Source organism: Nycticebus coucang, chromosome 17 (genome assembly GCF_027406575.1).
Source record: "Nycticebus coucang isolate mNycCou1 chromosome 17, mNycCou1.pri, whole genome shotgun sequence".
In the NCBI taxonomy this organism is placed as follows: domain Eukaryota; kingdom Metazoa; phylum Chordata; class Mammalia; order Primates; family Lorisidae; genus Nycticebus; species Nycticebus coucang.
Genome location: NC_069796.1, coordinates 57,360,489 through 57,382,490, shown reverse-complemented (window position 1 = coordinate 57,382,490; position 22,002 = coordinate 57,360,489). Strand labels below are relative to the sequence as shown.

General features: G+C 38.5%; 1 protein-coding gene across 1 annotated transcript; it reads left to right on the top strand.

Annotated features, from left to right (window-relative positions):
* Positions 1–21,308: 21,308 nt before the first annotated feature.
* Positions 21,309–21,768, top strand: LOC128568961 (cytochrome c oxidase subunit NDUFA4-like). Its single transcript, XM_053566983.1, has one exon. The coding sequence runs from the start codon at positions 21,375–21,377 to the stop codon at positions 21,621–21,623; it is 249 nt and encodes an 82-aa protein (XP_053422958.1). The 5' UTR covers positions 21,309–21,374; the 3' UTR covers positions 21,624–21,768.
* The last annotated feature ends 234 nt before the right edge of the window (positions 21,769–22,002 follow it).

Sequence of the window (22,002 nt, the reverse complement as noted above, 5' to 3'; positions counted from 1 at the left end):
ATGAAAAAAAATTCTAAAATTCATATGGAACCTCAAAGATCCTGAATAGCCAAAGTAATCCTGAATAAAAATAACAAAGCTAGAGGCACAATGCTAATGAATTTCAAATTATACTACAAAGCTATTATAACCAAAACAGCATGCTACTGGCATATAAACAGACACAGAGAATAGTGGAACATAATAGAGTATAACAACGGAACATAATAGAGAACCAGAAGTAAGTCCTCATATTTATGATGAACTGATTTATAATAAATATGTGAAGAACATCCATTAGTGACAGGACACCCTCCTCAACACATTGTGCTGGGAAAGCTGTATATCCATATGAAGAAGAACGAGCTAGGCCTTTCTCTCAAAAATAAACTCAAACTAGATTAATGACTTAAATAAAGACCCAAATTATAAAACTACTGGATGAAAAAATAGGGAACATGCTTCAGGATATTGGTCTAAAAAAATTTTATGAAAAAGTTTTCAAAAGCACAAATAATAAAAGAAAAACTAAATAAATGGGGTTATTATTCAAACTTCTACACAGCAAAGAAAGCAATCAACAAAGTGGCAGGCAACCTAAACAATGGGAGAAAATAATGGCAAACTATTCATTCAACAACAGGTTAACATCCAAAATATGCGAAGAACTCAAAAAATTCACAGCAAGGAATAAAAATAATTCAGTTTAAAATTGGCAAGTAATCTCAGTAGACATTCTCCAAAGAAGATATACAAATGGCCAACAAACATATAAAAAAATGCGGAACATCAGTGAAATGCTTATCAAAACTTTAAGAAGGCATTATCCCACCCAACTTACAATGGCTACTACCAAAAAGTCAAAATATAACACAAGCTGAAAAGGATGTGGAGAAAAGAGAACACTTATACACTGTTAGTGGGCATGTATGCTAATACAGTTATTACAAAAAAACAGTATGGAAGTTCCTCAAAAGACTACAAATAGAACTAATACATGATTCATCAATCCCACCAGTAGGTATATGCCAATAGGAAAGGAAATGACTATATTGAAGAGACATCTGTTTATTACAGCACTATTTACAATATCCAAGATATACTATCAACTTACATATCAATCAGCATGTTGAATAGATAAAGAAAATGTGGCTCATATACACAATAGAAAACTATTAATCCATAAAGAAGAAATGAAGTTCTGCATTCTTGGCAACATGGATGAGCCTGGAGAACATTATGGTAAGTGAAATAAGCCAGGAACAGAATGATAAGCACTGAATGTTCTCACTCATATATAGAAACTAAAAAAGTTAATCTTGCAGAAGTGGTTACTAGAGTCTGGGAAGTGTAGATGATAGAGGCAGACAGAGAGGAATTGGTTAAAAAATATAGTTACAGCTGTATGGGAGGATTAAGTTTTTTGTTTGTTTGTTTGTTTTTTGCAATTTTTGGCCGGGGCTGGATTTGAACCCTCCACCTCCGGCATATGGGACTGGTGCCCTACTCCTTTGAGCCACAGGCGCTGCCTGGGAGGATTAAGTTTTAGTGTTCTACAGCATTGTAGAGGAACTAGACTCAACAACCATTTATTATATATGTTCAAATAGCTAGAAGAGAAGATTTTGAATGTTCCCATCACAAATAAATGACAAATGTTTAACATGATGAATATGTCAGTCATATTTTCATGGGGATTGCTTTGAATCCATAAATCACTTTGAGTAGTACAGACATTTTAACAATGTTGATTCTATGGCCTAAAATTTGATCAATCTTGGAGAATGTCCCATGCTCTGATGAGAAGACTGCATAGTTATTTTAGTGTAGAATGTTCTGTAAGTAACTGTTAAATTCATTTTTCCTGGGGTCCCATTTATATTCAGTGTTTATTTATTATCTGCTTTGATGATCTGTTAAGCTCTCAAAGTAGGGTATTGAAGTCCCAGGCTCTAAAGATGGGGTTTTGAAGTGGGTTGGGATCATTATGTACCCTTGTTGAATTGCTCTCTTTGACAATATATAATGACTATCTTTGTCTTTCTTTACCATTATTGATTTAAAGTCAATTAAGAATGGCTATGCCTGCTCTCTTTTGGTTTCCATTTGCATGTAATATTCCTTTCCAGCCTTTCTCTTTGAGCCTGTTTGCATCTTTGTGGTTTTGATGTGTTTCTTTGAGGCAGCAGATACTTGGGTTGTGTTTTTTCATCTATTCAGATAGGTTTATGTTTAAAGTGGTGCATTCAATCCATTATCATTCAGAGATAGTATTGATAAGTGTGGTGCTGTTCTGCTGATCATAATGTGTAGTGCCTTGTTGCTTTGTTTTTTTTCTTGTGGTATCTTTAATAGGAGTTGTGAGCTTTTGCTGTTTTGCTTAATTTTACACTGGTATCTATTGTGCTGATTTGTGTATAATGTAGTTCTAAGTAATTCCTCAGAATTAGCCTGCAAGGCAGGTTTAATCATGACAAATTTCCTCAGTGTTTGCTTGTCTGGAAAAAAATGTCATTTCTTCATCAATTATGAAACTTAGTTTTGCAGGATACAAAATTCTAGGTTGGCAATTGTTCTGTTTAATAAGATTCAAGATGAGGTGCCATTTCTTTTTCTGGCTTATAAGGTTTCTGCTGAGAAATTTGCTATTTGCCTGATAGGTTTTACCTTGTAGGTCAGTTACTGCTCATGTCTAGCTTCATGTAGAATTCTGTCTTTCTTTTGGTCATATTGATTACCATGTGCCTTGAAGGTGTCCTATTTCATATGAATCTCCCTAGTTTTTACTGAACATCTTGTGTTTGATTTCTGGACCTCTGGTGATGCCAGGGGAGTTTTCCTCGGTAATTACCTTGAATAGATTTTACATTCTTTTAGCTCTTTCTTCTTCTCCCTCAGGGAGACTTACAAGTTGTATGCTCATTCATTTCACATAGTGCCATATCTAAGTGATTGCTCTGCCTTTTATTATTCTCTTCTATTCCTCTTTAAATCACTAGGTTAGTTGAAGAGCCTTCTTTCCAAGCTCTGAAATTCTTTCTTTTCTTTGGCTTAATCTCTGGCCAGAATTTTCTACTATGTTTTGAAATTCCCTAAATGACTGTATAATTTCTGTAAGTTCTATTATATTCTTCCTTATGAAGGATATGTGACATTTCCTTATGAATGATATGTGAATGTTTAGTGACATTTTCATTAATTTCCTGAAATTTTTTTGTCTTCCTTTCGTCGGTTGTCAACTTACTCTTCAATTTCTTTCATTTTACTTCCCATGCATATTCTGAATTCATTCCTGTCACTCTGACAATTTTCTTACAGTTAGAGTTCACTATTATAACTCCATTATGATTCCCCGGGGCTGTCAATTTGTTTCGCTATTTTTTTAATGTTGCCAGGGTTCTTTTGCTGGTTTCTTTTCATCTGCAACTTCATTTTTCAGCTTGGGGCTAGGTTTGCAGGGCAACTGTTCCTTACTTGAAACTCTCCTGCTTGATTAAAAGAAGAGGAGGTCCCTATATGGCACTATTTTCCCCCTAGTCTGGAATGTTGCTGTGGCAAAGGACGGACCTATTGAATAGAAGCCTGTAATGTAATTCTAGTCTTTTAATCTATTATTGTCTCTGTTCAAGCCTGTGATGAATGCTATTGGTGCTGGGTTGTTGAGTTATTCCCAGATAATTATAGGATATTCAAGTTGGGAGCTGGGTGACACCCTATTGTACTATGGAGATTTCCCTACCCAGGTTCTTCCCATAGAGCTGGGTGAGTCTATCTAGTTAATTGTCATGAGTTCCTGTGCTGTGAGCCTTTGCTGAAACCAGGTCATGGAGTACTTGTGGTTCAAGGCTGTGTGTGGTTGGGGTGGGGGGTGTCTCTGGTAGGGTGTTGAACTTTGAGGCAATTCCCCTGTCCCTGTAGTGGTAGTGGCTCTGGGATGGAGTCTTTGTATCTAGGTGTAACACTGAAGACGCAGTAATGGTGTATTAGACCTAATAGAAGCTCTATAGGCACAGGGGTGAGCTTCAGACTCTGGTGTGAGAACTCAGAAACAAGACTGGAGAGTAGCCCAAAGCAGGGCTTCTGAGCAGGGTCTTTGAGCTAGAAGCAGGGCCATATAGGCTGCAGGGCTGATCCAACTTAGAAGGTAGGATCAGGGCTAATCAGCAGGAGGCAGCTGGGGACTGGAGGTTAGAGTTAGGGCTGACTAAGTGGAAGGCTATTTCACATTCTCAAGGATAATGTAGATGCCAAGTTGTGGGTAGAAATTAGTTCCAGTGTCCCAGGGACTGTGGAGTTCTCCCCACTCCACACAGGACCTGCTGATGCATTTGTCCAAAGCCCAGTTAATTCCCATGCTCAGATCTCATTGCATTATAGGGGAGGGGCACTTGACTTATAGTTACAGGGTATGCTTAGGGAAACCTTCAGTTAGTCCACTCCCTCCCCATTCCAGGGCCAATCTGGCACTGTGCACCTAAGACTTCAGCATGGGTGCAGTTGTTGCCTGATCCCCACTGAGCTTGTTATATGGTACAACAACTCTGCACAGACTCCAGGAAGGTCCTTGGTCCCACCAGTTCTCTTGTGATGGAGGGAGCTGTCTTAACAATTCACACAGTGCCAGCAGAGTGAGAGCAACGCTCTAGATCTCTTTCTACTCTTTCCCCCACTTACTTTGATCTTGTTACACACACACACACACACACACACATCATCCTATTTTTTTCCCATACTGAGTGTCCTTTGTTGTTTCTCTAGGATTTCATAATGTTGTTTCAGAGACGAGTGATCTATATGTAAGCAGTTGTTCACAATTTTCGCTTATTTTCTTAAGAGTGCTCTACCAGCAGGCTGCATCTAGTGCACCATTTTTTTCTTGCCCTTATATTTATTGTAACATATATTATTATTTTTTTTTTAATTTAATTTTATTTTTTTGTAGAGACAGAGTCTCACTGTACCGCCCTCGGGTAGAATGCCGTGGCGTCACACGGCTCACAGCAACCTCTTAACTCTTGGGCTTACGCGATTCTCTTGCCTCAGCCTCCCGAGCAGCTGGGACTACAGGTGCCCGCCACAGTGCCCGGCTATTTTTTGGTTGCAGTTTGGCCGGGGCTGGGTTTGAACCCGCCACCCTCGGCATATGGGGCTGGCACCCTACTCACTGAGCCACAGGCGCCGCCCATATATTATTTAACCATTTCCTAATTAGAACATTTACATTGCTTTCCGCTATAATTAACCATATTGCAATGTATACTTTTTTATATGACTTTTTGTGCATATATTCCAACATTTTTATGTGACAGATAGCAAGAAGTAAAATTTCTGGCTTTAATAATTTCTGCATTCAAACCTCAAACATACTTTCAAATTGTCCTCCAAGATGTACCCATTAATTTACATTGGATAGTACCATTTCACCTTCATTTTCAAAATTATCAAAGGTTTGTTGATCATCTTGTGTGCAATATAGTAATCATTTCATATGTTAATAACACTGAACATGAGGTCTACCCTAACAGATTTTTAAGTGTACAATATTGTTAACTATATATTCAATATCGTCCATTACAGTTATTGGACAACAATAGAGTTTATTCATTTTGTTTACTTTATGTTAATTGATTAGTAATTCCCTACTTCTTCCTCCTTCTAGTCCCTGAAAACCAACATTCCAGTTTTTGATTCTATAAATTTGACTATGTTAGATACCTCATATAAGTGGAATCTGTAGTATTTGTCTTCCTGTGACTGGCCCATTTAACTTAGAATAACACCCTTATGGCTAATCCATGCAGCCACATATTGCAGAATTTCCTTTTTTAAAAGGCTGAATAGAATTTCACTGTATGTCAATAACACAGCTTTTTATCCATTTATCTATCAACATGTATTTTGATTGACTGCACATCTTGGCTATTGTGAATAGTGCTGCAATTAACATTAGAGTTTTAATATCTCTTCTAGATCCTGATTCAATTTGGGGTTATATACCCAAAATTAGAATAGCTAGATCATATGGCAGTTCTATTTCTAATGTTTTGAGGAATCTTCATATTGTTTTTCATTATGATTGTACCATTTTGCATTCCCTTTAGCAGTGTGCAAGGATTCCAGTTTCTCCACATCCTCAAAAAATTGATGTCTTTTGCTTTTGACATCCATCCTAACAGGTGTAAATTAATATCCCCTGCTTTTGAGTCTCATTTCCCTGATAACTAGCAACACTGAACTTCCTTTTATTTTCCTATTGGCTATTTATATGTCTTTTTTTTTTCAGAAATGTCAGATTTTCAGCCCATTTTTATGTCAAGTTAAGTGTTTTTGGCTCGGTGCCTTTTAGCACAGTTGTTATGGTGCCAGCCACATACACTGAGGGTGGCGGGTTCAATCCTGGCCTGGGCCTACTAAACAACAATAACAATAGCAACAAAAAATAGCCGGGCATTGTGGTGGGCACCTGTAGTCCCAGCTACTTGGGAGTCTGAGGCAAGAGAATCGCTTAAGCCCAAGAGCTTGAGGTTGCTGTGAGCTATGATGCTACAGCACTTTACTGAGGGTGACATAGTGAGACTCCATCTCAAAAAAAAGTTATGTGCTTTTTACTTTTGGTTGTAGGAGTCTCTTATAAATTTATTTATTTGTTTATTTATTTTTTAGAGACAGAGTTTCACTTTGTCGCCCTTCGTAAAATGCCATGCCATCACAGCTCACAGCTCACAGCTCCTCCAGCTCTTAGACTTAGCCAATTCTCTTGCCTCAGCCTGCAGAGTAGTTGGGACTACAGGTGCCCACTACAATGCCTAGCTATTTTTTTTTTTTGTTGCAGTTTGGCCGGGGTCTGGTTTGAACCCACCACCCTTGGTATATAGGGCTGGCACCCTACTCACTGAGCCACAGGTGCTGCCCGTCTTATGTAATTTAGATATTAATTCCTTTTGTGTATGTATGTATGCTTTTCATTGTGTTATTTCTTTTGTTGTGCAGAAGCTTTTGAATTTGATGAAGTTTCACTTGTATATTTTTTGGTTTTATTGCCTGTACTTCCAGTGTCATTTCTAATTAAATCATTGCGAACACTAACATCATGGTACTTTTCTCATATGTTTTCTTCTAGGAGTTTTATAGTTTCTGATCTTACATTCAAGTCTTTAATACATTCTGAGTTGGTTTTTCTGTGTGGTGGAAAGATAATGGTTCAATTTCATTTTTTTCCATGTGGATATCCAGTTTTTCCAACATCACTTGTTAAAAAGACTATTCTTGCTCCATTGTGTATTCTTGACATTCTTGTTGCAGATCAGTTGACTGATGTATGTGGATGTATTACTGGGGCCTCTCATTATCCCAGTACCATACTGTTTTGATTACTGTAGCTTTGTTAACTCTACTGTTTAGCAAGACATTCATTACCTGCTAGATATTAAATAAATGCTGGTGGAATGTCTGAATGAATGAATTAATTAATAAATGGATAAAGGAACAATAAAACCCAAGAATGTTATATACTAATGTGGAAAGAGAAACTACATTATTTTTGTCACCAAAGATGATATTTAAACTTCTAGTAATATCACTGGATTCATACCAAATCTTTTGTTTTTGTTTCATCATGGGATGGGCCAAAGTATCATGGAAAAGTGAGAATAATAAGATGGGCAAAAATTTTGTTGTCAGAATCAATCAGTTCCAATCCTAGATTTTCCAGAACCTAATAATATAATCATAAGTATGCAACATATCTTTCCTGCACATCGATTTGTATATCTGTAATGGAGATAATAAACTCCAAGATCAAATGAAATAAAGTATGTATAACACTATATAAAATATAACACCTAATGCAAATATAGTTTTTATTACCTCCCAAAGTATCATATTTATAAACAAAGAATTAACTTCAATATATTTGGATTCAGCCTAGCTAGAGATATAAAGATGTTTTTTCCCTACTTCTGATCCTCTTAGCCCAGCACCTTGACATATCCTAGTCCCTACAAGGCCACATTGTGACACAGTACTCCATGTATTTACAACATGAAATGTCAATGAGTTTTCCAGATTAAAATATTAAAAATGCTGGGCAGCGCCTGTGGCTCAAGGAGTAGGGCACCGGTCCCATATGCCGGAGGTGGCAGGTTCAAACCTAGCCCCGGCCAAAAACCAAAAAACCAAAAAACCAAAAAAAAATATTAAAAATGTACAAGAAACCACTATTATGCAAAGAAACTAATAATACTCCTGGGATATGTGTGTGTGTGTGTGTATCTGTTCATTTCAATAGCAACATGTATTACTGTAATCAGTAAAAATGATTCTAATATCTTCTATTGGTACAACAGGAAATAGGCATTTTAAATATCAGTGTCAATTCTCAAGTATAACTGTGTTTATTGTACCAAAATATTGCTCTGGTTTTTAAAAAAATGTGAAACATACAGCATCAGATGCAAGCCAATTTATTATATGGAAGTTGTAGTTATATAATTGTTCTTAAATGCCAATTAATGTGTGGTGGGAAAGGAAGGTATTTTCTCTGTGAAACCTTCAGAGGGTTTAACCTTCGTTATTTTCCTTCCTTCTGCTTCATTGCTGCCCACCCTGCCAACTTGGGAGTAATACCACATATTTTATCATCCTGTCAATCCCCTACTGGGGTGAGGCACATCTGGTGCTAACTTCCACCCAGAGCAGGCCAAATACAGTGCTGCTTTTTGCTATAGATTTAAGCCTCAAGAAGCAATCACCAATTTCACACTAGGTAGCACTTTATAACTATGATAGTCACTGACATTTTTCATTGCACTTTACATACACATTCACAGTGATTAAGAACTCAATTTTTAAAATCAGACTACATGGTTAAAAATACTATTCTTATTGGGATAATATACCAAACCTCACTGTGCATCCATTTCCTCACCTGTGAAATTGGGCTGGTAGCTCTATCTACAACACAGGATTCTGAGAAGTATTAAAAGAAAAAATCCAGATAATGGGCTTAGCTATAGCCACTACTACTATTATTGCTATTTCTTCAGCCTCACAAAAAAGTAGGAATTTCCCCCCATTTTTCAGGAAAGAAAACATACTCTGAATGGCTAAATGATCTACCCAAGTTCTCATAACCAACAATTTGCAAAGACTAACAAACTCAAAGGCCTGATGTGTTCTTCTAAGATTAGTGCTCTTTTTGTTCAAATGTGCTACTTCTTTGAGAAAGAAAAGTAAAACAGTAGAGAGGGAAGGGAAATAATCTAGGGATTAGATTATATTTGGGGCTATCATCCTGCCCAATCACGTTTTCACTCAAAATGTTACTTGGTGACATTTGCAGCCAGTGGCAATAACCTCCAGCTCCCTGCTGGCTCCTGCAACCTGCACACAGCAGTACCCAAGACCAGTGGCACCTCCTGACAGTGGCAGCTCCATGGTCCCTCCCACTGGTGTCAGATTGAGCTGCCAGTGGACCCCCACTGAAGACTTTTTGAACTCTCCAACCTGATCCATGTTTGTGTCGACTGGAACAGTTGGTTTAGAACTCTTGACTTGGGCTGATCACCTGGGAACCCACCAAGGTTGTACCCTGGTTGTGTTGTGGGAGTGTGGGATTCTCCCCTTCCAATTGTCGTCTGTGCGGGGAGGTGGTGGTGTCTTAGTTGCTTACATATCTCCATGGCTGAGATTTTAGCCCAAAGCCACTGATTCACTAGCATTGGACAGAGACTAGCTGAATACCAGTCAGCGCCATCTAGTGCCACCACACCAAGCAGGTGCCCAGAGTTTCAGGCAGTAGTTCCGAATGGGACCTTTGTAAAGCTCTAAGGGAAAAGCAGCAATCACCAGTCCCAATTCTTTGGTAAAGGGCCAAGAGCCCTCAATTCAATTTCACCTTGCCAGCTTCTCTAGCCAAATGTGAAAAATAACCATGGGGCAGAATCAGTGGAAAAACTCTGGCAACATGCATAATCAGAGTAGATCAACTCCCCCAAGGAATGACAAAGGAGACACAACAGAAGATCCCATTCATAAACAAATGGCTGAGATGTCAGAAATCTAATTCAGAATTTGAATTGCAAATAAGATTAACAGATTGGAGGTAAAGATGGAATTAGAAATTCAAAAGTTTTCTCAAGAATTCAATGAATTCAAAGACAATCACCAAAGATTTTGACACTTTGAGGCAAGAACGTGAGCCCTCAAAGATCTGAGAAATACAGTAGAATCCCTCAGTAACAGAATGGAGCAGGCAGAAGAAAGGATCGCTGACATTGAAGACAAAGCTTTTGAACTCTCCCAAACACTCAAAGAGGACCAATTGGGAATTGGCTAGAAAAGCCTCAGAGCAGAGTTTTGGATCCTTCAGCAGCCTGCTTCTCAGGGTGTTGCTGGTTTGGCCACAAAGGAAGCAAATGACTGACCTGGGAATCATGAGCAGCAATCTGTCCAGGATCTGTGAAAATCAGCCCCTTACTGTGTATAAGTTTAGACCAACAGGGTCTGAAAACAGCTGATTTTTCAGGGAACTCATGCTATACTTATCCTGAAAATCTTTTAGCGCAGGGCCCTTGAGTTCAATCTCAGTCTGGTATAAGCCAGCAAGGTGATTTTGTCCCTCAGATATAAAATGAAGACAGATAATCAAAAGTCCTCTTGACAGGTAGGCTTGCCTCAATGTCACTTTCCTTACTCCACTGGTTGAAGTGATCACAGGCTGCCCCAGATTCAAGGCAAGGAGAAAAAGACCTCACCTCTGGATAGAAAGAGAATCACAGAATTTGTGGCCACTTTTCATCTGCCACAGGGGGTAACACTAGGAGTAAAAAGAAATTTGAATTATTGCCAATTTGACTGCAAAGCTGTTATCTCTGTGGAATGACCGTTCTCCAGCTTCATATTTCTTTTTCCCTATATCTATAGCTCTTCCTTGATTAAGACTCACCTAATATGCAGTGACAGGTGTAAGCCTTCTCGCTAACTGACATGCAAAATGATAATATTTTGCACAGCACCTTGATTGAGCCATTCATCCAAGAATATCGAAGTCTTCTGCAAACAATAATTAAGCCTCTGCACCCCAGTGATGCCATTATCTTCTCTATAGAGTGCGGGAAGCACTGAGCGCAGGAGAGTGAGTTTGCCAAGGTCACAGGAATTGGTGACAGAGCCAAGAAGGAATCTACAGCATCAGCAGCTCAATCTAGGCATCCACATTTCCTACCACTAGCGGCACCAGACCTAAGGATTCAAGGGAAGTCCTGCCTGCCCATTTTCCAAGTGGTTTGCTCTCCCCTTACCCTTCAGCATCGTTACTGTTCTTGCTTCCTAGGGTGTCTCTGAATCCAGACTTCTCTAAAGGCAGATGGAGACTGTCCAGATCTGCACATTCCTTGCTTCAGACCCAGTGTCTTCTTTGATTACTCAGGAAGTCATGCATGATTACACAGAGCAGTGAGCACAGTGAGGTCCTGGAGTTGTGCATTCATCTTCACTGGGCATAGCTCATTTGCTTTGCTGTCAAATGGCAAGAAATCCCAGATAAAAGGAAGGAAGAATAATTATGGGTTTTGGGGAAAGGGGCATGAGAGAGAGAGAGTGTGGCTGTAAATGATATTGCCACATTCAGAATGTATCATTGAGCTTTTGGCTAAATATTGACTCTTGCCTGATCTTTGCCAAATCATATAAAGCAAGTGCTATGCCAGCTGCTAACACTTCCTGGAGTCATTTAACTCATTGGCTAAGTAGGAACAGGAACAGACACATCACCTTTTATTGGTGGGCCTCTCTTCTCTGCTATCTCTGTCCTGGTGCCATTGTTTTCCCACACCTTGATCATTAATAATCATTTTATAACTGGTCTTGCTATATCAATCCCACTTCCAGCAACTCTATCCTACTGAGAAAAGAAAGGAGAAAACATTCTGGGTGTCGCCAAATTCTACCGGTTTAATTTTAGAATTGCAAAGTCTTTTAAAATAGGATTTAGAAGTTACTGAGCCTAACACCTTCATGTTACAGGTAGAGGAAGTGAGATATCATTACAAGATGGTTATCTGAATACTGTGTAAACTTGGATTTACCATTTAACCTCTCCAAATCTTAGTTATCCTACCATCTACCAAAAGTGGATAACAAATAGCACCCATCTCCTTGTCTTATAGTGAGAACTTAATAGAATCATGCCCATAAAATATTTATACTTTTGAACTACATTACTGAAGAAAACACTTGCTCAAGGTCACCCAGAAAGTCAATGACAGAGTGGAGCCTAAAATTCAAGACTTTTAAATTCTACTTCACTGATCCATTCAATAAATATTATCATGAGACTGCTTTTGGGCACTATAGTCAGCATAGAAACTGAGTGATGAAGCTGCACTTACTGGAGTTTACAAATTAGGGAAATAGAATTTATACTTATTATACTTGTGATGAATATTAGGAAGGAGAAGTGGGCGGTACTGTGGAATTTTATGAGCACAGACGTAACATGGGCCAGGGCAGGGAGGAAAGATTTCCCTCCTGCCATGATCTGTCACTGAAGGATGAGCAGGCATTGACAGAAGAGGGGTCAGCAGGCAGGTGGGTGAATGAGAGCAGGAACGCCAAGAAGAAGAATAACGTGTGTGTGAAAACACGCTGCGGAAGTTGGAGCATGCACATTCCCATCTCCAACATTCCTGTTAGACCGTGTTTCTGCCCAGCAGAAAAAAGTTCAACCCTTCCAAGAGGTCTTGGAGGTGTTGGGCAGGGCGGGGCACTAGGCTATGTGGTAGAGGGGGAATCACAGTTCTCTGTTTCTGTCTAGAGCTCTGTATGTATCCTTCAGATTCTTTCAGGGTAGAACCTGAACTTGCTTACACAATGAATTAGGCAATGGTGAAATAATGAGTATTTGCTCACACACGTATGTTAGCTTCTGCTTGCCTCGTTTTACTGGTGTGATATCTAGAGATCAAGTTGGAAATCAGCAAGTTACTCAGGAAAAGAGGTGCAGAGGAGGAGACATATTCAACGGAGAGGCCACGAAACTTACACCAGGGCATTAAAAAATGTGGGCGCACAGAATTGCAGCTTCTAAATGAACATCTCTCATTCTGTCTTCAGAGTTTATCGGTTCCCTTTGCTGCTTCCTCCGTCAATCCCCCACACACCCTGTTTCTCATGAGGTTCAGCCTGTGCTTAACTTATTCCTCTGACTGTTTCTTTTTCTACCTTCCCTATCTTAACATGTAAATGAAGAAAGCTATCCCCTGAAATTCAGGTGCGGCCCCAGAGATAGATTTGTTCTAGAACAAAAATCACTATTCAGTAAGCTGGAAGAGTTTATTCATTGACCTAGGCAAGCAGGTTATTTTCTCAAAGGGAAATGGACTTACCCTGTACTCCCACAGTTTGGAAGCCCATCTTTTGCAAATATACCAAAGACTTACTCATACCTCATCATTACTAAGAAAATTGTGATTAAAAAAAGATCTAGTTCATTTGTCCCTGTAGATACAAAGGAGTATAAGGAATATCACTATATAACTATAAGGTATAATCACTGCTTCAAGGGTCAGACAAGCCAGGGAAGGATATTAAATGATCCTTATTATGATAATAATATTTATTAAGCCCTGTATTGGCACTGTAGCAAAGGATTCACATGTACTAATTCATGTAATCCTCCTAACAATGTCTGAGGTAGGGATTGCTATTTTTCCTGTTTTATAGATAAGGAAACGGTGCCTAACATCACATACATAGATAGAACTGAGAATAAGTCTATGCTGTATAATTCCATGTGCAGAAAATCACGTCAGAATAGAAAGGATGGAAGGGTGCTAGGTAAGCTCCATACAATTCAGGGAGGACCCTACAGGGTGGACTCATGGTGTCAAAGGAAGCTGCACAAAAAGGCCCTAGCTTCAAAGAATGAGGAGGCACTAACCAGGGTTTCTCAATATTAGTACTACTGAGATGTTGGGCCAAAAATATTTGTTGTTGGGGCTATCCTGTGCTGTCTATGGCATTCCTGGTCTCTACCCACTCATTCTCAGCCTAAGCCCAAATTGTGACAACCAAAACAGTCTGCAGACATTTCCATATGTTTCTTGAGGGCAAAACTGCCCCTCTTTGAGATCCCTGCCTTGGAGAAAATCAGAGAGCCCCCAGGTCAGTAAAGGCCCAGAGGAAAAGGGGCCATGCAAAGTCAGGAGCTGAGCTTGACCTAAGCATGGTGTTAAAGAGAATGGTCAAGAGAAGACTGAAGTGGACATTGGAGTTAGATTGTGAATGACTTTGGATGGCAGCTGTGACATTGGGAGCAGAAGCTGCTGCAGACCGAGAGTAAGGATTATGTGTCCCTTACTCCCTATGCATCAGTCCCCAGCCTCTGTGTGGTTTTCTGAATGTACCAAGCACAGTTTGGCCTTAGAACTTTTGCATCTGCTATTCCCTCTGCCCTAATTATGTTCCCCCAGTTTCCTGCAGAGCCTTCCTCAAAGCCCTCATGTCACTTTATGAAGGAGGCTCAGCCCCATTTGTAACTTTCTATCCTTTTCTGCTTAATTCTCTTTCTTTCATCTGTTTTTCCTACCTACCACACCCACTGTGTCATTTACTAATGTGCCTATCACTTTACAGGCTATCTGCTCATGTCAGAATGCCAACTCCTTTAGGGCAAAGCACCTTGGCTGTGTGCTGCTATGTCCTCAGCCCCAGAAGAATGCCTTGGCTCATAATGCATTCTCGCAACTGCCTGTAGAGTTAATTCTCAAGGGAGACTTTCAGGGAGTATGTGTCCCTAGAAGCCAAGTGCTCCCATATTCAGTCTTGAAGGGAAGGTCTTTACAAAAATCAGAGATATCCAAAGTATGGTCTGCATACCATCTGAATGAGGATTAACTGGGGGGAGGGGAGAGTATTAAAATGCAGCCACCTGTGTCCCAGTCTAGAGCCAGCAAATCAGACTATCTAACTGGTAGGACCCGGAAACTGCATCTTAATGCATTCCAAAGTTTTTTAAAGTTTCTTGGATACTCTTTTATGATTTCATGAGACAACTTTGTCCTTGTTCTTTCTGCTTGACTTCGCTTCTTTGGAAGACAAGATCAAGATTCTCAAGCATTAATAAACATAGGATTATACATAGTAGTACAGAACATCTTGAGACTCAACATGATGACTATCAAAATAGAAATGTCACGTATTGATATAGATCTTAAATTCTTACAGCCCTTTCTAATATACACAGAATTTCACATTCACCATTCTTTTCTAATCCTTACAACAGCCTTCCAGAAAGCCTTCCATAGTTTCCTCCATTTTGATAGATGAAAAGAATTGAGGCTTCAAGTGGGAAAGTGACTTGTGTAGGGCCACACTAGTAAAGGCCAGTCCCCTCGCCTGTGCTATTTCCACTCCACCATTCAGCTGACCTATTATAATAACTAAATGCATTTATGGTGCCTAATAACTTACTACATACTTTCATGAAATGAAATATATTTATGTAGATAGTATTATATATCCATATTTTTATATTAGCAAATTAAAAGATAGTATATACTACCATAAATTCTAAAACTCTGAACTAAATTTCCTAGTTTTTCCACTTATTCCATGATTTTAAATAAATTATCTAATTTAAGAAAGCTTTAGTTTCCCTAGCTAAAAAACAGAGATTATAATAACTATTTGGGGGATGCTGTGAGGATTGTCTATAATCCACATAAAAGTCCATGCGGCCTGACACAAAGCCCAGACCCAGCAATGTCAACTCTTATCAATAGTCAATAAAGTTATGAGGACAATAAAAGAAAGAAGTATGTTTCAGTCGAAACCTGGCACTTAGCCCATTGGAGGGCATAGTAGGAATTCAATATATATTTGTTTAACAAAACAATAAAAAATAAATGACTTCCTCAGGGTCACATAATTCGTAAATAACAGAGTCAAGATACAAACTCCTGTCTTCTGACAACTCTGATGAACCCTGACCCTCTGGCCTTCCCAACTGAGCAATGAGGTAAAGGCAAGGATTTATATTACTATTGTGCAAGTGCTGAAAAGGGCCTCTATTCATGAATACGGAATCGCAAACCGTTGGCTCTAAAAAAAATGCACTTGGTCCATTTTGCCAACTTTGGCTTTGTCCTTATCATTCTGTCTCTTCCTCCTTGATGCTCTGGTCCTGAGACCTGTACGTGTAGGTATTTATATTCTCCAGAAACAACAGCAAGGCCGCTCAGATGGCCGCTTTCTCATTTAAAGATGCTGTCTCTCTCTCTCCTCTGTTTCTGTAGGCCCCTCTGTCTCAGGAATAAGCTTGGTTTGGGTTTGTTTATAAATGACACATAATAATCACACAGTGTGATGTTTCAGTATTTGTACACATTGCACATCAGGTAGCTAGCTTATTCATCAATTCAAACATTTGTCATTTATAGTGGGTCTGGAGTATATTTGGAAGGTCAATAGCTAGCATGTTCTGGCCAAAGCAAAAAGTGAGAAGGTTTGTATAGTTGTAATTGCGCTGTCACAAGAGGTTAGCAAATCTCCTTCCTACTGTCCTAACTCCGCAATCACCACCCCTACCTCCTTCTCCTACTCCACCTCTTAACAGGAAATACACACTTTTATTAACCTAACACTTTCAATCATTTCTGAAAAGAAAAATGCAGCTCTCTAAGCACTTCCGTTCATCATTTGTGTCAAATTTGCATTGAACAGTAATCACTTATTAATGTTAATTTATTGATAGCTCAAGATCTAATTCCTTTGTAGCCATCTGAATCATGCAACAAAGAGTTTAGTACCCTGAATTCCATTTAAATGTGATCATCATTATTTGGGAGGTGGGGACAAGATGAAAACAGAATCAGTGTTTAGAATACAAGAAACTTAACAACAATGAATTTTTTTTTTATTTTTGTGAATGTGAATCCTGAAATAGGAAAACTTCTAGAGACCTTAGAAACAATCTGATCCAACATTTCCAGTTTCTGGTTGTGAAAACTAAACTGAGGCTAGAGAGAGACGAGAGACTTGTCCAGGGTCATGTATCTTCTTTCCCTATGTAGTTAGCCATTTCATCTGACTGGCCTGCCCATCATGGATGTGTTTGCAAACAAATCCTAATCCACACAGCAGGAAGCTCTGTTTAATAGAATTCTCATGTGGCAAGTGATCCTTGCTATTAGAGTTAATCAGGAGACAGCAGGGTAGCCAAGGAATTGACCCTGTGCTGCCTTCTGGAGAAATGCTCTACCCCAGAAGATTGCAGGTAGAGGAGAATTCACCAGTTCAGTGAGTATGGGGGGAACCAGGCTACAAGTCAGATGGAAAAGATTGGAGGCATGTGATAAAGCTTTCCTATTAACATAAGCAATTGAGGGATACTGTCTCTATCCATTATAAATTATTAGCGACATCAGGCACTTACATATGAACTTGTCCTGGGTTCTCAGTGCCAATCAGGGGAATAAAATTGGAATTTCAAACATTTTAAAACCCAAGTTTCTACGGGTATGAGTTATTGGCAGAGGAGTTTAGGAAACTGCCACACAGTGTGCACACACAAACACACCCACGCGATGAATGGTAACTCAAATTAGTTTTTGGAAACCATCCTCTAATGCATAGAAACTCTCAAAAGGCTTTCTCTTAATCTATTACATTGAACTTTCTTCCAAGGTTAAGCAACAAGGGAACAGAAGGATCAGTGATTCTAGATGGAGCTAAATCAGTTACAACGGGGTATTGTAGAACAGTGGCCTACATTTGCTGAGGGCACCGATGCACAACCAGGGCTTGCCCAGCCCTGAGATGCAACTGTAGAATGAAATATCACAGAGCTCACTCCATGTTGATACTTTTCAAAATGTCCTGATATTGATATTTTAGTGGTTAAAATACAAGACTAATTTTTTTTATGGGTAGTGTCCTCTTCCATATGGTAAAAAGTAGGGTAGAGTTATAGAAAGAGCAATAGAAAAAAAAAAAGCTCATTTTGCTGAGCTCTTACTGCATGCCAACCACTGTGCTGAGTACCTAATTAAATGAGGTGCTATCTCATTTAACTTTCCCTACCATGCATGCAGATACCAGTATCCTCATTTTACAGATGAGAAGACTAATGTAAAGGGATAACTGTAAATTAACCCTGATGACAGGTAGCAGAGCCAAATCAGATGCTAGGTGAATCCCTTTCTAGAGCTCTTGAGATTCAAGAAAGTGATTATACTTTTGTATTTTATTTTTTAAATTAATTTACAGTCAATTGATTTTTGGCACACAATTCCAGTAATTTTAACACACAAATATAAATTCTTGTAACCATTACAACAAGAATACAGGACAGTTCCATCACTGCCCGCCCTCCAGTTCTTTTATACTCTTATCAGTAGTCATAGCTCATCCTCAATCCTAACTGCTGAAAACCATTGATCTATTCTTCTTCACTATAATTCTATCTCTGTAAGAATATCATGAGAATGAGATCCTACAGCATGTATCCTTTCCAGGTGATAACTTGGGATTGATCCACACTGGTGCATTTATAAATAGTGTTTCGTTTACTGTGAATTGCTCTCCATTGTCTGGATGTGCCATGGTACATTTATCCAGTTACTCATAGAATGGCCTTGGGTTGTTTCCAATTTGTGGCAATTATGAACAAGGCTGCCATGTACACTCTTGGACAGGTAGTAGTGTGAGTCTACTTATGGACTCTTTGTTCTTGACAATTTTTATATGTACATATATAAAGACATCCATACTAGCAGGAAGGCTGGCACATTAGTGGAATATAAAGATAAATCAATTCTAGATGAAGGTGTGAGTGGGAGAAAATGAAAGATTTGGATACAGTTTTAATTATACTCAGTTTTAAACCTTCTAGAGATATCTGACACACTTAATGCCATCAACAGCTGGCTCTGATTAATTCATTGTGTATTTATTCAATTCCTACTGTGTGGAGACATTCCAGGATAGGGAACTAGAACATCAGATGCTTACAATGTAGTAGGGGAGACAAATAGCTCTAAAGATCATTTCAGAGTAATGTAAAAAATATTAAAGGCATGTGGGAATAAATGAGAATAATATTTACTTCAGCCTGATGACAATGGATGGGGTGACCAGATGACCCTTTTCAAGCCAACATCATCTCTCCCTGGACAAGCAAAGGCCTCTAATTGCTAATTGAATTACATATTTCTAATTTTTCCTTGCTGACAATCCATTCTCTCTCTTTTTTAAATCAGCTTTATTGAAATATAATTCAAATATAACTTCCCCATTTAAAGGGCACAAATCAATGGCTTCATTACATTCCCATGGTCATGTCTCTATTCATCACCACAATCAATTTAGAACATCTTCATTGAGCCAGAAAGAAAAGCCACCCCTCTCAAATGGAATCCCCCAAACATTCATCTCCCCAGATCTAGGCAACCCCTAATCTATGTTCTGTCTCTATAGATTTGCCTATTCCGGACAGTTTATACCAATAACCATATAATATGTGGTCCTGTGTTGAGTGACTTCTTTTACTTAGATGATGATTCATACGTGTTGAAACATTTGATAACACTTCATTTATCCTTATTCTCAAATAATAATCCATTATACAACATTTGATGTATCTATTCATTAGACAATGGACATTTGGGTTAAGTCAATGTTTGAGCATTATAAATAATGATGTATGAATATTTATGTGAACATACGTTTTCATTTTTCTTGGGAATCTACTTAAAAGTTTGATTTTTGAATCATGTGGAAACTCTGTGTTTAACATTTGAGGAACTACCAGGTTGTTTTCCAATGTGGCTGTACCCTTTTATATTCCCACCAACACTTGTTATTACTTGCCTTTTTCATTAGAATCAGCCCCTTGAGTATAAAGTGGTATTTAATTGTGGTTTTGATTTACATTTCTCTGATGGCTTATGATGCTGGGTGTCTTTTCATTACTTAATGGCTATTTGCACATCTCCTTTGGAAAAAATGTCTGTTCAAATCTTAGGCTCATATGTAAATTTTTTGTCTGTAAGAGTTCTTTATATATGATGGATACAAGTCCTGTTTCAGATAAATGATATACAACTATTTTCTTCTATTGTATGAGCTACCCTTTAATCCTTTGAACATTTTTTTTTTTTTTTTTAGTTTTTAGCCAGGGCTGGGTTTGAACCCACCACCTCCGGCATATGAGGCTGGCGCCCTACTCCATTGAGCCACAGGCACTGCCCATGATAATTTTTTTAATGTATATAAGTTTTAAATTTTGATATGGCACAATTTATCTTCTTTTCTTCTGTTACATATGCTTTTGGTGTTCTATATAAGAAACTTTGCTACATCCAATGTTAGCGTTTCCAATACAACCTTTTTATCTAAGATTGTATAGATTTACCTCTTATATTTACTCTGCAATCAATGTTAAATCCATATTAACTTTTGTACATAATGTGAGGTAGGGTCCAATTTTGTTCTTTTTCTATTTGAATACCAAATTTCCAAGAATTGTTCATTGAAAAGACTTATTCTCTCACCATTTCATTGTCTTGCCACCCTTATGGAAGTCCAACTGACTGTAAATGTGATGTTTTATTTCTGAACTCCCAATTCTATTCCATTTATATTTCCACAACAATCCTACTCTTTACAGAATCCTCTTTAAAAATGTAAGGATACAAGTTAGATCATACCATGCTCATACTTGACATCCTAAAGACTCATCATTGCACCAGAATAAAATCAAAGGCCCACAAGCTCTTTCATGGTCTGGCCTCTACCAACCTCTCCATGTTCATGTCCACTTCTCTTCCCCGACTTTCTGAGATCTATTGGCAAAGACCTCCTCTTACTTCCTTTAGATGCCTGCACTAGCCATTCCCAATGCTCAAGAACTTCTTCCCTCAGTTCTACCCAAAGCATCACATCCAGGAGTCAGGATTTAGCTCTGATCCCACTTCAAGGAAGTATTACAACACATTCTAGTGCTTCATAGAAATTATCACTCTCTGAGATTATTTTATTTACTTACTTGTTGGTTTATTTGCTTATTGTCTATCTCCCAATGGAATACAAATCCTGTAAGAGCAAGGACCTTGTTCAAAATTTCTAACAGTGTCTAGCATACAGGTGTTCAGTAAATATGTATTAAAGTATATAAATACATGAATGAATGAATGAGTCAGAGAAGTCATCTTGGAGTAGGTGGCGCTGGGGATAAGTTTACAGGAATATAAAAAGGGCTCCTTATTGATTCTGTAATAATTATACTCTAAATGGGAACATTTTAAAAACCCTATAAGAGCCCTGGCGCTTAGTCTAGGTCGTGGCTTGCAGGTTTATTTTTCTTCCCCTGTAGACTAAAGGCCTTTGCCGCAAACATGCTTCGCCAGATCCTCGGTCAGGCCAAGAAGCATCTGAGCCTGATTCCCCTCTTCGTATTTATTGGAGCCGGAGGTACTGGAGAGGCACTGTATGTCTTGTGTCTGGCATTGTTCAATCCAGATGTCAGTTGGGACAGAAAGAATAATCCAGAACCATGGAACAAACTGGGTCCCACTGATCAATACAAGTTCTACTCAGTGAATGTGGATTATAGCAAACTGAAGAAAGAGGGTCCAGACTTCTAAACCAAATGTTTCACAATAAAGCTGCTTAGAATGAAGGTCTTCCAGAAGCCATCCACACAATTTTCCACTTAACCGGGAAATATTTTTCCTCTAAATGCATGAAATCATGTTGATATATTGTGTTGAGGATTACACTGATTAATAAATATCCAAAACTTGAAAAAAATAAAAATAAAAAAAAATAAAAACCCTATAAGAATAGGCTAGTTGGTCAAAAGCAACATCAATAGAAGTTAAAGCATGTTTTATTTAATAACATATTTTAAAACATACATTACTAAACTGGAGATTCACAGCCAAGCACATCTCCTTTTATTATGGCAATAAAAATAATAAAGTGTCATTTCTCCTTTGCCTGCTTTACCCTATTCTGAGCCAA